Below are 14,035 nucleotides of genomic sequence, written 5' to 3' on the forward strand. Positions count from 1 at the left end.
TAAAAAAAAGAAACAAAAACAAAAAACAAGCAACAAGCAGAAGTATACAATAAATATTAAAGTTATTCAAGAAGAAAATGATACCAGTTGAAAATAAGGCTATCTAAAAATGGAGACTGACAAAAATGGTAAATGTGTGTATACAAATAAATCTGAGCATAATATTTTAAAGAGACAACAGTTAATTAGTCACATTTGGAAGACGCTAGTAACTAACTCACTATTTTGAACACTGTTCAAGAACACACACACAAAAAAAAACCCAAAGCATTTAATGTGCTTTTCCTAAACAGATGTAACGCTGGGGAACCAGAGAATAGATATTTCTGATTATAAAAGTGTTCAGCTAATAAATGAAGAAAGAATGACAGAATATCACAATTACTAAGTATCCATCAGTTAAACATCATAAAAAGAGAAAAAGAGAAATAACCAGATATCATGTGTCTCCTGGTAGAAGAGCATACCACCATCTATAAAGTGGTCCTGTAATAACAAAAAAGTTGAGCTAGAATCCAACCAGGCCTCTGCATTCAACTATCTCGCTTTACAGAAAATATAAGGAACCCATTAAAATATGCCAAAGGCATACACAGCAAAAATCAATGTATGTGAAACTCTGCAAGAGAGTTTATCAAATACAAAGCGACAAAGAGAATTGGAAGCCTACAAGAAATAAGGCACTTTAAGAGATTTAGCAACAAATAACAATGTGATCTGATTTTTTAAATTACATTTTTGGGAAAACTGGATATTATTAATATTAAGCAATTAATGTTAACTATGTGATATAGGCATTATGTTTATTTTTTAAGAGTTCTTATCTTTTAGAGATACTTAGATGTACAGATGAAATATACAATCTAGCATTTGCTTTCAAATGTAAGTGGAATAGGGAGTAAGGAGAATTACAAATTAAAAGCAACTGTTTAAGTTATTCATATATAAGCTAGTTGTTGGATACATGGGAGTACATTATAATATTCTAGTTACTTCTATATATGTTTGAAAATTCCAATAATAAAATGTATAAAAAATAAGAGTCTCACCAAACTATCCTTATAGTCTGTGGTTTGTAAGCTTCTTTATGAAATGAAAAAATATTATCTTTTGGTAACTTCAGAAACTCCCTGGATAAGACATATCTTCTCCTAGATCAGACTTGCCAATACAAACATCCATAATCCCTTTTCTTAGTCATCAAGAGAAAATTACAGGTCACACACATGTAAAAAGCAATTCTGGGTGGAATTTTTAAAGACAGAATGAGAAATTTTAAGCTTATCCAATGTTTTGCATACCCATTTAAATAAACAGAAACAGACCAAAACAATAAACAAAGAAAAAACACTTTCAAGGATTCTGAAGTATTAGGCAGAGTCTGAGATGTTAATGAAATGTCAATGAAACAACTATCCTCTGATTGCTTTTTCTATTAATAAGTTCCTATTATAAAAAAATACCTTACTTCCCGTTAAAGTGACTTTTCAATTCAAGGTTGTTTTTGTCCAATAATGATACACATACAGAAAATGCAAACAAAACTGAAAAACACATTTAAAAAACCACCAAGGAAAACTCAAAATTCCACTACCCTGAAATAATTACTGCTAACATTTTGGTGACTATAGGTCTAAAATTTCTCTATTCATACATACATATATTAAGTAAATGAGGATACAAAATACATAGTATTTGGAAATTTTTTTTCACCAACAATGCTGGAGGGAACCTCCTATGTCATGTATTGCTAAATGCTAATTTTAAAGGTCATATGGCTCTTTAGTGGATAGCTACATCACAACTAGTCTAATCAATTTCCTACTAATGAGCATTTAAATGTTTTGAATTTTTTGTTTAATCTTAACAAAACCATGAACATCCTTATGCTAGTTATTTACATAATGTTTCTGGGCTTTAAGCCTCCTATAATTTGGTCTGAGATCCTGGCATGGTAAATCTGAAATTATATTTCCTAGACTCCCTCAAGAGCTGGTTTCCCGTTAGGTTCTTCCAATAAGAGACACCAGAGCTTCCTTAGGTATTCTGTGCAGTAGTTACACCACCCCTCCAGCAACAGCTAGGACACTCCTACTGTGTCAGCTGGTTGGGCAATACTGACAGGGCTCTTCCATCCACTGGATAGTCCTTAACATCACTTTTCAGTTGTTGCTCCAGCCCCAAAGGTGGTAGCTGCTTCCAGCAATTCATCATCTCTGGGTTACCAAAGCACCTTGTGGTCTTTCATTCTTCAAACATATGTACTAATTTATTTATTTATGTTTAAAATACCTGGTATGGTTTCTGTTTTTCTGACTGCATCCTGACCCGCATAATCATTAGGTAGGTATCTTCTCTATCTCTAGGATAAGTTCCTGAAAATGAAACTGCAGTGGTGAAGACTGCATTCATTTCAAGTTGGTATATATTACCACATTACCAACCCAGAAAAGCTGAATCAATTTATAATCCAGTCAAGAGAGCATCATTGGAATGGTAGCTAACATTGGTTACAGCATTTAAGTGTTTTTATTTCTACTTGCCTTGATTAGTATTAGTAGGCATAAATGTCTTTTCTTGATTTGAGGGACCAGAGGATTTCCCGTTCATTCCTTTTGCTAGTGTTCTATTCTTAGATCTATTATATATCTGTAAAGAGTCTTTATACATTAGAGATATTAACCTTTTCTAAGTTATACATATTGAAATTACTTCCCCAGCATGCCATTTGCATTTCTAACTTATTTCATGATTTTTGCTTTCGTCTAAATGGTATTTTCCCTCACTAAAATATAAGGGCAGAGTCTGTTCATTTCAAAAGAACCTTTTATACTCTAGTAACTTATATACAGTAGAAGCTCTATGAATGTATTTCAACAAATGGATATTTAATAATACAATCCATCAATATTTCATGATTTGGTACTAGCATCCTTTCACCCACCAAAAAAAATTACAGAAATGTGCTGGTTATTAATACTTTTATTATTTATATATTTAAAATCTTTGATAATCTTGGACTCATCTCAAATATATGAAAAATCAAGATAAATCTACATTGATTCTTGCCTTCAAAATATTTTATCAGTTATTTACTGGGTAATCTAATTTTTTCTTATTTTTTTTGTTAAATATTATCACTCCTCCACTCACTATTATAAAGTTGCAAACTTCTTGAATATTTTACTAGGTCTTCTGGTTTTTACTACTACAATATTTTCAGAATGGTTATTAGTAACATATAAGGAAAGCTCTGGATTTTTACATAGTTTGGCTATCTTGGTTTTGGTAATTTTTCAGTAGATTCTCTTGGATTTTCCATTACATACGGTAATTTTGCTTCCTCCTTTCCAACACTTGTATCTCGTTTTATTTTCTTACATAATTATATTGGCTAATGCTTCTAAAGCAATGTTAAACCATAGCAGAGATAGTGTATTTTCCGCATTTTGTTCCTACTTTAACTGGGAATGCTTCTAGTGTTTACTCTATGATGATGCCTATTGGTTTGAGACAAATTATGTTATAAAGGCATTTATCCCAAATTAACAGGTTTAATTATAAATAGACTCTTTTTTTTTTTTTATCAGAAGCCCTTTTTAGCATCTATCACAATGTGTGTCCTTTTTCCTTTACTCAACTATATAGTAAACTAACAGGATTAGGCTTACTAATACCAACCCTCCTTGTTTTTCTGAAATAACCACATTTGACCATAACATGTAACATTTTTTTAAAGATTTTATTCATTTATTTTAGAGAGAGAGAGAGAAGAGAGAGAAACAAACACAAGCCAGTGGGAGTGGCAGAGGGAGAGCAAACACCCCACTGAGGAAGGAGTTCAGTGTAGGACTCACTGGATCATAACCTAAGCTGAAGGCAGCCACTTACCCAAATGAGCCATCCAGGAAGGGCAGAGGCAGAGGAAGAAGCAGATTCCCAGCTGAACGTGGAGCCCTACATGGGGCTGGACACAGGGCTCAATCCCAGGGACCTAAGACCTAAATCAGACTCAACCGACTGAGCCACCCAGGTACCTCAACCATAGTATATTTTTGTTTTACTATAGTAAAACTCTTTTCTTACTGAAGTTTTACTTACAATTTTTACAGCAATATTAGTAAGATCTGTCTTTTCTTTTGAGGGAATATCTGTTATCCACTTTTAACACTCTTGCTATCTTGGCTTTATGAAAGAAGTAACCTGAATGCTTTTTCTTCTGTCTATGCTTTAAACAACTAAAAAGAATCAAAATCCTTGGCTTCTTGTAGATGTGAAATATTTCCTATAATATAACACACACTTTTACTGGCACTTTTTATTAGTTGATACCTATTTCAATATTTTATAATTACAGCCTAATTAGGTTTTCTCCCATTCTTCTTGAGCCAATTTTATTTACATCACCCTGTTAAAAAAATCCAAGTTTTCAAATATTTAAAATATAGACACACTTAAATTTAAATACTTAAAGTAAAATGATGAGAAAAGACAACTCAGATAAGCAAACAAAAAGAAAACAAAAGTTAGATTTAGGGGCCTAAGAAAAACTGAATGTAAAGGGAAAAAGTACATAACTTGGTAGACAGAGTTCACAATATAAAAGGGGTAACTAATACTTTCCCGAGTCTTTACGTCCTAAAGAATGTTCATTTGTCCTTAAGCACAATTTGGCTACTCAGGAAATTCTTCAGTTATATTCTTTTTTCCCATGAAAACTCTCCAGCTGTTGAATCATTAACTTCAGAAATCTTACGTGGTTGAAAGAAGTGAACCTCTTTTTTCCATTGCACATAATACATTTCCTTATTTCCTTTTGCTACTGATGTTTGTGAAATCACTTCTGTAATCCCTGAAAATGCAGTAAATTCCACCAGAATATTTTCCTAAAACGAGTCCTCTTAATCTCCAGATTGACATTTTTATTCATTCTAAAACAACTTTACTATTATCATTTTTTTAAACACTATTTTCCATTCTCCATTTTTCTGTTGTTTTCTCCACAGAAGCCAATTAGGGCTTTTCACTATCTGCAAATGATTTTCTTTCATTGCCTCCATTTCTATGCCCACTATTTCTACATTCTATGCAATTTCGTCATGCTCTATTACAGCTACATTTTCAATATTGTTTACTCTGCTCCTTACTCTGCTTATAATAAACTATACTTTATAATACAAACATGTTCGTTCTTCTTTATCCTTACTCCTGCCACTTCCTTTTTTGTATTTTTTCTTGTTGTTTTTTCTTGTTGTTGTTCTCTTATTTTTCCAGGTATCATTTCTGCTTAACTTCCCTGGCAGTTTAGAATATTTAAAAATTTTTTTACTAGAAAAATTCAATTCTTTCCAAATAAAGATTATCAGCTTTCATTGGAATACTAAAACACCTACTTAGTTTCACATTTTATTAATTTATTTGTACTCTGTTAACTCATTTTTGAATAGGAGAAATTCTCTGGCTTTGCCATTTAAACAAAAAGGCAGATAGCATTTCCCTGATGACTGAATCCTGGATGCCTCTCTTAAAAAATTAACATCACAGCTCTCAACTCAATCAGTTGGCTAAGTAAAAGTAGCATAGAGGAAGGAGCTGGGACTAAAGGCAGCAAGTCCTTTATCTCTGTGTAATTTCTCTCCAAATCTACTGAAACCCTACCAGTGATGAGAATTAACTCCTCCTGGACTATGGCTATATCCTATGCTATAAGAGGATTCTTAGTTTTGGCACATTCAAACTAAGTCTAGGGGTGATCCAGACTCCTGAAAGACAAGAGTCAGAATAGAAACCACAGCATACCCATCATTTTTTTTTTAGTAGGTTTAAGCACACAATTTTTTTTCTGTACCTATAAAGTTGGTAAGACATTTGCTTCACAATTCTACTTTAAGCCTTACCTCAACTCTAAGCTTTGCTCCTCCTAAGGAAAATAGGTCAGCCCAAAGAAAAATGGTGTGACCACGAAGTCTCTCCGTTAGTTCTATGACAGCAGAAATTAGGCTTTCCTTATAGCTCTCAAAGCCTGCCCATACCTCAATCTCCTCTAAATAACAGAACACTTACTATCCATTCTGTTATACCCCTGAGTCAGGAAGATGTGTATTAAGTGTCAATGTTCTCACATTCAATTCAGTCTAGATGACTTATTTAGCACCAATTCTGTCCAGTTGTGGCAGCTTCTACTTAGATACATTTTTCTTTTGGTTCTTCAAAATTATTTTGGTGAATTCAAGGAAACACAATAAACACTCTATTATTTTTCCTCAAAATCGACTCACCCATTTTAATAACTTAAAACATAATCTGCATACATATTTTATCTCCCGGAAGACATAAACTATGAGCCACTTCATCAAGAATAGTGCGTGCACACAGCAGGTATTCATTATCAGTTAATTTTCCTCATGAGAAACATGTGAAATATACTCACTATATAAATCAAATAATTTTAAGTACTTCAAATCTATATTAAAGCAGCATGTTTTAAAATGCCCTCATGTTCTAAAATGTCCACCTTTTAACCTTGCTCTTGTAATTCTCCTATAAATATATCTAACAATATTTCCTTAAGATATAAAAGATACTAGGAAAGACAGTCTAGAATAAAAATAAAAACCTCCAGTGAATAAATCAAATTAAAACTTGCCCCAAACCCTGAAATATGAAAGGAATTGTGCCATTATAGATATGGTACCACAGGCATTCAGACAAACAGGCCTAAATTCAAATCTTCACTTTGCTACTTGCTAGTTATATGATCCAAACCCATTTACCTCAAATGAGTATCACATTTCTCATTTGGAAGATTTGGATAATTTCTACACTTTACTAAACTGTTACAAGGTTTAAATGAGATAGTACAGGAAGTGGGCATTCAATCAGTAATATAGTTATGCTTTGCTTGTGTTAAACTCCAAACTTTGATCTCTGAAGAATCACAGTACATTCAAAAGAAAATTCATGCTCGGCATCCACTTAAAAATTAAGAAGTCATTTTTTTCCTTTTGAAGATGTTATAAATTTATTTGATAGAGAGAAAGAGAACATGAGCAGGGGAAGGGCAGAGGGAGAGGGAGAAGCAAGCTCCCCACTGAGCAGGGAGCCAGACACGGGGCTCAATCTAGGACCCTGGGATCATGACCTGAGCCAAAGGCAGGCACTTAACCAACGGAGCCACACAACTGCTCCAAGAAGTCAGTTCAGTTCTAATCAAGTTTCTTACTCTTGTCAAAGAGAATATGATTAAGAACTTCTGGTATATTTCAATGATCATTTAAATAATGCCTTTGTCCTGTTTATTAATAGTTACTAGAATTAAGTTCATCTGAACAAAAGGAGTAACAAGAAGTATACCTGAGATTTTAAGAGCTATCTTTGTCCAGTCTCTCTCTGAGGAAAAGGACCATAGGCAATTCTTCAACATGAAGCACGCTCCCTAATCACAACTAACTAGACCAGTGGCTAAGCCAGAAATAATGAGATACAAGTAAAACTAATCACCAATGACCATAGCAAGATGAGGACCAACTATCAGATACATTCTACAGGAATAGGGAGGGGAGGTGAATATAGAGAAGTAAAGCAGGGATCCATAGAAAAGACTTCTTGTTTTGAGCTATTCTATCTAGAATCTTGAATAATCAATCAGCATTAGAGATCCCAAGGGTAACAGCACAATTTCCAATTCTTGGAAATACTGAAACACACACAAAAACACACTGCTGTTAGGAGGTTTATTCCAAGCTTCCCTGAGACAAATAAAGCACAGCTTCTTAAAATCTTCAATTCAATACCTCTAATGACAGAGAATAGTGGAGTCCTCTGCAGAGCCCAGTTGAAATTCCTTTGAAATTTCCCACTACTACCTTAAATTCATGTGAACTGTTTATTCTATGCATGATATATCAAGAGAATGTTTCACTATAAAATTGTTTCATTAGAATATTTAGGCAATTAAAAAGAAATGCCATGTTTGTTCCACAGTTTTGTCCATCTTCTAAAATGCCAATCTGTGCTATCCCCCAGGAAATAAGAATCTAAATTGAATGGTATAAACTTAAGATAACCTAGACATGATTTCCTCAAAACTTAAAAGATTCCAACTATTACATAAATCAAGAAGCAGTAAATTATTTTTCTATTTTCTAGAATATTTATCAGAATAAACTTACGATCTGATGTGTGGGAAATCCTCTTCAATTTTGCTTCCTGTGTTTTTAAAAATTTGGAGTGCAGCTTCTGCTACTTTTTCATCATCCATTTTCAGACAAGCCAGAAGAGATTCAAATGTCTCAGCAGAATGAAACGAGATGGGATGTGTAAATGAGAGTACCTTAAAAAAAAAAAAAAGAATCATAAAAATGATCTGTAAACCCTTTCCATCTTTATAATATAAATCTAAAATATTACATACTGGAAATATTCAAATCAAAGTAAATACAAAAATAATTATGCTAACAAGTACATGAGAGCACTATAAATAAAGTTCTAAACTTACTCAAATATGTAACAGATAGGTTCTAGTTAGTGTTGGAAGACCACATGATCTGATGAAGTCATTTCTTTCAAACGTAAATTACATGTAAAAATAATGTTACCCAAAATTAATTTAATTTGGTTAATGTTTGGGTTTTTTTGGGAGGAGGATGAGAATAGGAGAAAAGCAACAAGAAGACAGAATTTAACAAATTAGCTCTATTCTCCTAAATAAAGATCATTAGAAGAGACTAGCTAATAACATTTTTTAAAAAGTTATCTAGAGGAGAGGGTAAAACAACAGATCAAAAAGCTACCATAATGTTACAATTATCAAATCAACCTGGTACTAACATCAGAAGAAACAAAACAGAGAAAGTAAAGCTTTTTAGTCCTAGCACATATAAGAATTTAGACTATATAGAGTATAATAGATTATAAGGAAGAAACAGAAAATGAAAATGGATGGCATTTTTAATAAACACTCCTGATAAAAATATGTAGCTATTTAGAGAAAATCCAATTAGATCCTCCTATATATATCCTCCCACAGTATATACTTTCAAAATACATTTCAGATGGGTTATATTTCAGTTAAAACACAAAAACAAAAATCTTCTGAACAAGACAGTATTTTTAAGCTTAAAATAAACAACTAGAATCAAACATCCAATGTAAAGACAAGTAAGCATAGAAAAATACATTAAGCATAATGCCGTATTTGTAAGATTCAAAAATAAAGTGATGTTATTTAGAAATACATAGATAGACACAGATGATAAAACTAAAAGGACAGTAAGAGGATAAATAAACTCCAAATTCAGAACAATTATACCTAGGGGATGTGAATCAAGGAAAAAACTACTCAGGGAACTTCACAGTATTGTTAATACTCTTGAGTTAGCATCCTATTTACTTTTCACTGTATTCCCTTACTATATTCTATAACTTCTATATAACAGAATACACTTTATTTTTGATATATCAAGTATGTCTTATAAAAAAGCAAAGAAAATAAACTTACTTAAACTCAGTTAAAAAGTACAGAAAAAAGACAAAAAATTGAGATGTCATTAGAAAATGAACACAGAATAAAAATAATGAGTTCACCAAAGGGAAAATGCTAAAGATTAACATATGGAATTTATACCTCACTGCAGTAATTATAAAAATTAAAACATTATTCTTACTTATCAGGTTAGAGATTACAAATCTCTTTAAAATTTACAATACTCCATATTTGTGAAGATAGGATAGGCACCTTCACTCACTACTGACAGAATTATATACCGGTATAATTTTTCTGTAAAGGAATTTGACTAAATATCCAAAAATTTTGAAAATGATCATCCTCTTTACATTCCAGTATTTTTTTAAAAAGACATTACCATTAGCAAGAGATCTTAGATACACTTATTGTTGTAGTGATTACACGAACAAAATTAGAAAAATCTAACTATCCAGGGAAATAGAACACCAAGGTATCACAAAAGTAGACTAATCACCATTTCAAAAAGTAATGTTTTTTATTTTTTTACTATGAGTCAGAAACTTATGTGCTAGGAAACTTATGTACATGTGCTAGGAAACTTATGTACATGACTTAATTTAGTCCTCTGTTAGATAAGTGCTATTATCTCCATTACAGATGAGGAAGTGGAAGCAATAAACTTGCCCCAAAACATCAATCAGATCTATTTTCTGACACTTTTAAACATACGGTCTTAAAAAACACTAATAAAAATGCTTATAATTTAATAAGGGAAAATAGTCAAGATACAAAATTGTATATATTTAGTCTGATCTCAACTATGTAAAGTGTGATTTTTTTTTTCAAAATTAGAGGATAACAAAATAGACTTATGAATATTTTTTTTAATTTGTATTTTATACTTTCTAAGTTGTCAACAATTAACTGATATTTTTGTAATAAGTAAAAGGCGAATAGTATATTTTAGCTAACAAAATAAAAGATAAAACGGAGTTTTAGGAAGAATTTGGCTCCATGTTTGGTAGGGCTAACACCTTCTTTGCTCACTAATAAAAACTTCAAATTATAATCTGCTATTTTAATATAATAATACTAGGCCCTATTATACGCTTTAAATCTGAAAATATTTAGCTTATGTGTTAGAAGAAATGTACATTTTCTTTTTTTAAGATTTTATTTAAGAGAGAGAGCACAAGAGTGAGCACAACCAGGCAGAAGGGGCAGAGAGAGAGAGAAGAGCGATCTCCCCACTGAGCAGAGAGCCCAACTCGGGGATCAATCATGCTTAACCAACTGAGCCACCCAGGAGCCCCAGCAATGTCCATTTTCTACGTTACCTAAAATGATTGAGAAAATTTTACTTTAGGTTCTATAATTTAAGAAGCAAATCTCAAGAATAAAAAAATATATACTATATATGTTAAATAGTTATCTCATTAGGCACTTAATTTCACCACAAGCATATTTACCTTAAGCAGTTCAAGACCTGCCCTGATGGCTTGATCAGTTGGAACACCCTCATCTTCATCATCTGCTGTTCCATCTATTGATTTATTCACTTGCTTAATAAGAGCACTAAAGCATGACAAAAAAAATTGTCATATTTTCAACTATTCTTTATTAGTAATGTCTAATAAAAATAATCTTTTATATTTTCTATATAGACCATATCCAAACACATAAAAATTTAACAAAGCTATTTCCCAAACATTACTGCAAAACAAGAAATTATAATAGGTATTTTAAGATACTTCTTTTCAAAAATAGTATTTTCCCTTGTCCATTCAAATGAAGTCCAAATGGTATTTGATTTGCTATTTATTAATGCTACCACTATTTTCATTCCTGAATTTTCCATGGAAAATCTATGCCCCAAAACATGAATAGATTTTTTTTAATTATCTGAAAATTAATGCTGCTCCAGTACATAGAACAAATAGTGAAATAAAGGATAAATGGCAACATCAAGCACTTTCAAAATATTTGCCAAATACTACTATGTGCCAGGCACTATTAAAAGAGGTAGAAACATACAGGCCTATTCCTGAAAGGTGTAAAAATACCTGGATAACAGACTTATAATAGAACTTCACTAGAAATTAGAATAGATCAAAAAGGAAACAAAAGACTTTGAAAGTTTCTTCTTAAACCAAGCTTATATTATTGTAAAATAAACATTTATAATACAATACCAATTATCTAAAATAATCATTCACACTTTTAGGTATCCTTTTTATAAAAAACAAGTAGCACACATTAAGGTTAGAGACATAGTATATATATTAAAATGCAGGAAAATTCAACTATTCAATGTTCCTTAAAATGTTTAGCAGCTCCATGTTTCTACAATAATTTCATGAATTCAAATGTCAGATCAAGCTAAGAATAAAATGTATCTGTCTCTCTTGCAAGTTCCTATTAAATTTATCATCCTTAGCAGCTGACATCTTTGAGAATGTTCTCTCCTTTTCTGCTCATTTTTCTTGATTAATCTATTCTCATAGCTCCAACTATCCCAAATAAAAACCTTCAACCTCAATTCTCTTGTGTTTTTAGCAGCTCCAAGGTTTTTAACTCAGATGTCCCACAGAATGAAAAATACCACATATCCAAAATTAAACTTACTATTTTCTTCCATGACAAAAAGCATGAATGAAGCTCTCAGTCTACTAAGGGAAGGCCAAAAATAAGTAAACAAATACACAGAAAATATAATCAGGGAACAACAATGACTAGAAAGAAGGCAAAGAAAAGAAGTGAAGTTCTTCAGCCAGGGTAGTCAGGAAGGGCATGTCTAAAGAGAGACAACTGAGTAACAAAAAAACAAGAGTCAGTCATATAAAAATCTGTGAGAAAAAGTATCAACCTGGAAAAACCAAAGAGAATCAACTGAAAAACTATTAAAAAAATATTAGGAGTTCAGTGAGGTGATACTAACAAAGCACACAAAAAAATCAGTAGTGCTTTTCTATATCAGCCAAAGTCACCTAAAAAAAACAGAGGGGAGAAAATCTACTCACACTGATAAGTTAAAATATATAAAGTAAGTTTTACATGTACAGAATCTGTGCATAAACTCTAAGATTATATGAAGGGGAGCATAGAGATATGAACAATTCCAGACAAGTAATGGCATTTTTCACTAAATCTCTAATTGTACCAGGGGACCACAACTTGGCGTGGCACAAGATTCAGTAGATGCATTCTATGGAGCAACTGAAAAAAAAAAAAAAAAAATCTGGGAACAGCCAACTAATTTTAGGTGGGAGGGGGAAAATGAAATAACTTTCTCAACAAGATAAAAATGTTTCATTAACACCTCAAAAGACAAAGGAATCAAGTGAAAATTCAATTAGTCCAAATCATACAAGAATTTATGCTATAATATGAAAATATGAAAACATAACAAATCAATTGGGAAGGAAAGAATTTTTCAATAAATGGAGTTGATACAACTAGCTTTAAAAAAAAAAAAAGATGGATATCTACTTCTATTTTACACTAAAATGAATTCCAGACCACTTAAAGATTTAAGTGGAAAAAACAAAAATCATAAAGGAAACAGACAGATTTAATTATGTATTTATTGTAAATTACACAAATTTAAAAGGCAAACTAGGTTAATAGCTTCATTTTATAAAGCATTCTTACAATCAATAAAAGACAATTCCTCCAAACCCCTCTTAGAAGTTTTTTAAAAAGCAATTAACTAAGAAATACATGCGAAAAAAAAATGTTCAACTTTATTAGTGACACTGTTTTTAAAAAACACAGTATCACCATTTACCTATGAAATGTCAAGGACTGCAAAGGTTAATGGCCACTATCAGGAAGAATTAGGTGCACTGGACCCTCACGGCCTGCTGGTAGGAACGAAATGTGGAATCCTTCTAGAAACCTATTAGATAGTGTGGTAGTTAACCAAGAGTGCTCTGGAGCCTGACTTCTTGGGTTTCCATGCCATTCACCTCTTCCTAGCAATGGAGAGGATACTCAGCATCTGTGTAAGTCACTGTTTCTTACTGGTAAAGGGGGAATAATAGTATTTGTTTCACATGGTTAAGAAATCAATAAGTAAAACATTTAGAATCATCCCAGGCACTTTACATGGACTAACTGCTGCTACTTGTTATTGTTATACAAACTACTGACTGATAAAGACAAAGACCTGTTTTGGTCCTCAGTTTGACTATCCATACTATATTTTATTTGTGAAAACTTTCTCCATCTTAACTTTCAAAACACTACAGTAAACTGGTGTTCTTATACTCTTATAATTTTTCTATTGTTGAAAAACAAGATTCCAAGGTTCTGTCCCTGATCTTTTCATCTTTTTTCTTCTAGACAATCTCACGCTCAGGGAACAAATCAATTCTCACAGTTTCACATTAAGCTCAATTTGCCTTGATTTTTAAATTGTTTGTCATGTCCAAATAAGAAGCACATTAGCTACCTTTATTCTTTTTAAAATATTACTGTGTGCTTCATCATTTGGATCTGAGCTCTTATACTTCTGGCTTCTCATCAACTTTATTCCCCATTTCCAGTAAGATGACCCATTCTAGTAAA

At 32.1% G+C, this 14,035-nt stretch overlaps 1 protein-coding gene across 10 annotated transcripts in view; it reads right to left on the reverse strand.

Annotated features, from left to right (window-relative positions):
* The window catches only part of PDS5B (PDS5 cohesin associated factor B), a 180,031-nt gene that overhangs the window by 53,486 nt on the left and 112,510 nt on the right, over positions 1 to 14,035 (reverse strand). For 8 of the 10 annotated variants that reach the window (XR_005378358.1, XR_005378359.1, XM_038573312.1 and 5 more), the window contains exons 18-19: positions 10,936 to 11,041; positions 8,172 to 8,332 (exon numbers count right to left, since the gene is read on the reverse strand). Coding sequence is in view for 7 of the 10 variants with exons in the window: in XM_038573312.1 (XP_038429240.1) it covers positions 8,172 to 8,332; positions 10,936 to 11,041 (267 nt within the window). In the remaining 3 variants the exon portion in view is untranslated. Of the gene's footprint in view, positions 1 to 2,292; positions 2,376 to 3,951; positions 4,853 to 8,171; positions 8,333 to 10,935; positions 11,042 to 14,035 lie in introns of those variants that run through there. The other 2 variants (XR_005378360.1, XM_038573315.1) reach the window with 2 other exon arrangements.

The sequence above is a fragment of the Canis lupus genome, chromosome 25 (genome assembly GCF_011100685.1).
Source record: "Canis lupus familiaris isolate Mischka breed German Shepherd chromosome 25, alternate assembly UU_Cfam_GSD_1.0, whole genome shotgun sequence".
Taxonomy (NCBI): Eukaryota; Metazoa; Chordata; class Mammalia; order Carnivora; family Canidae; genus Canis; species Canis lupus.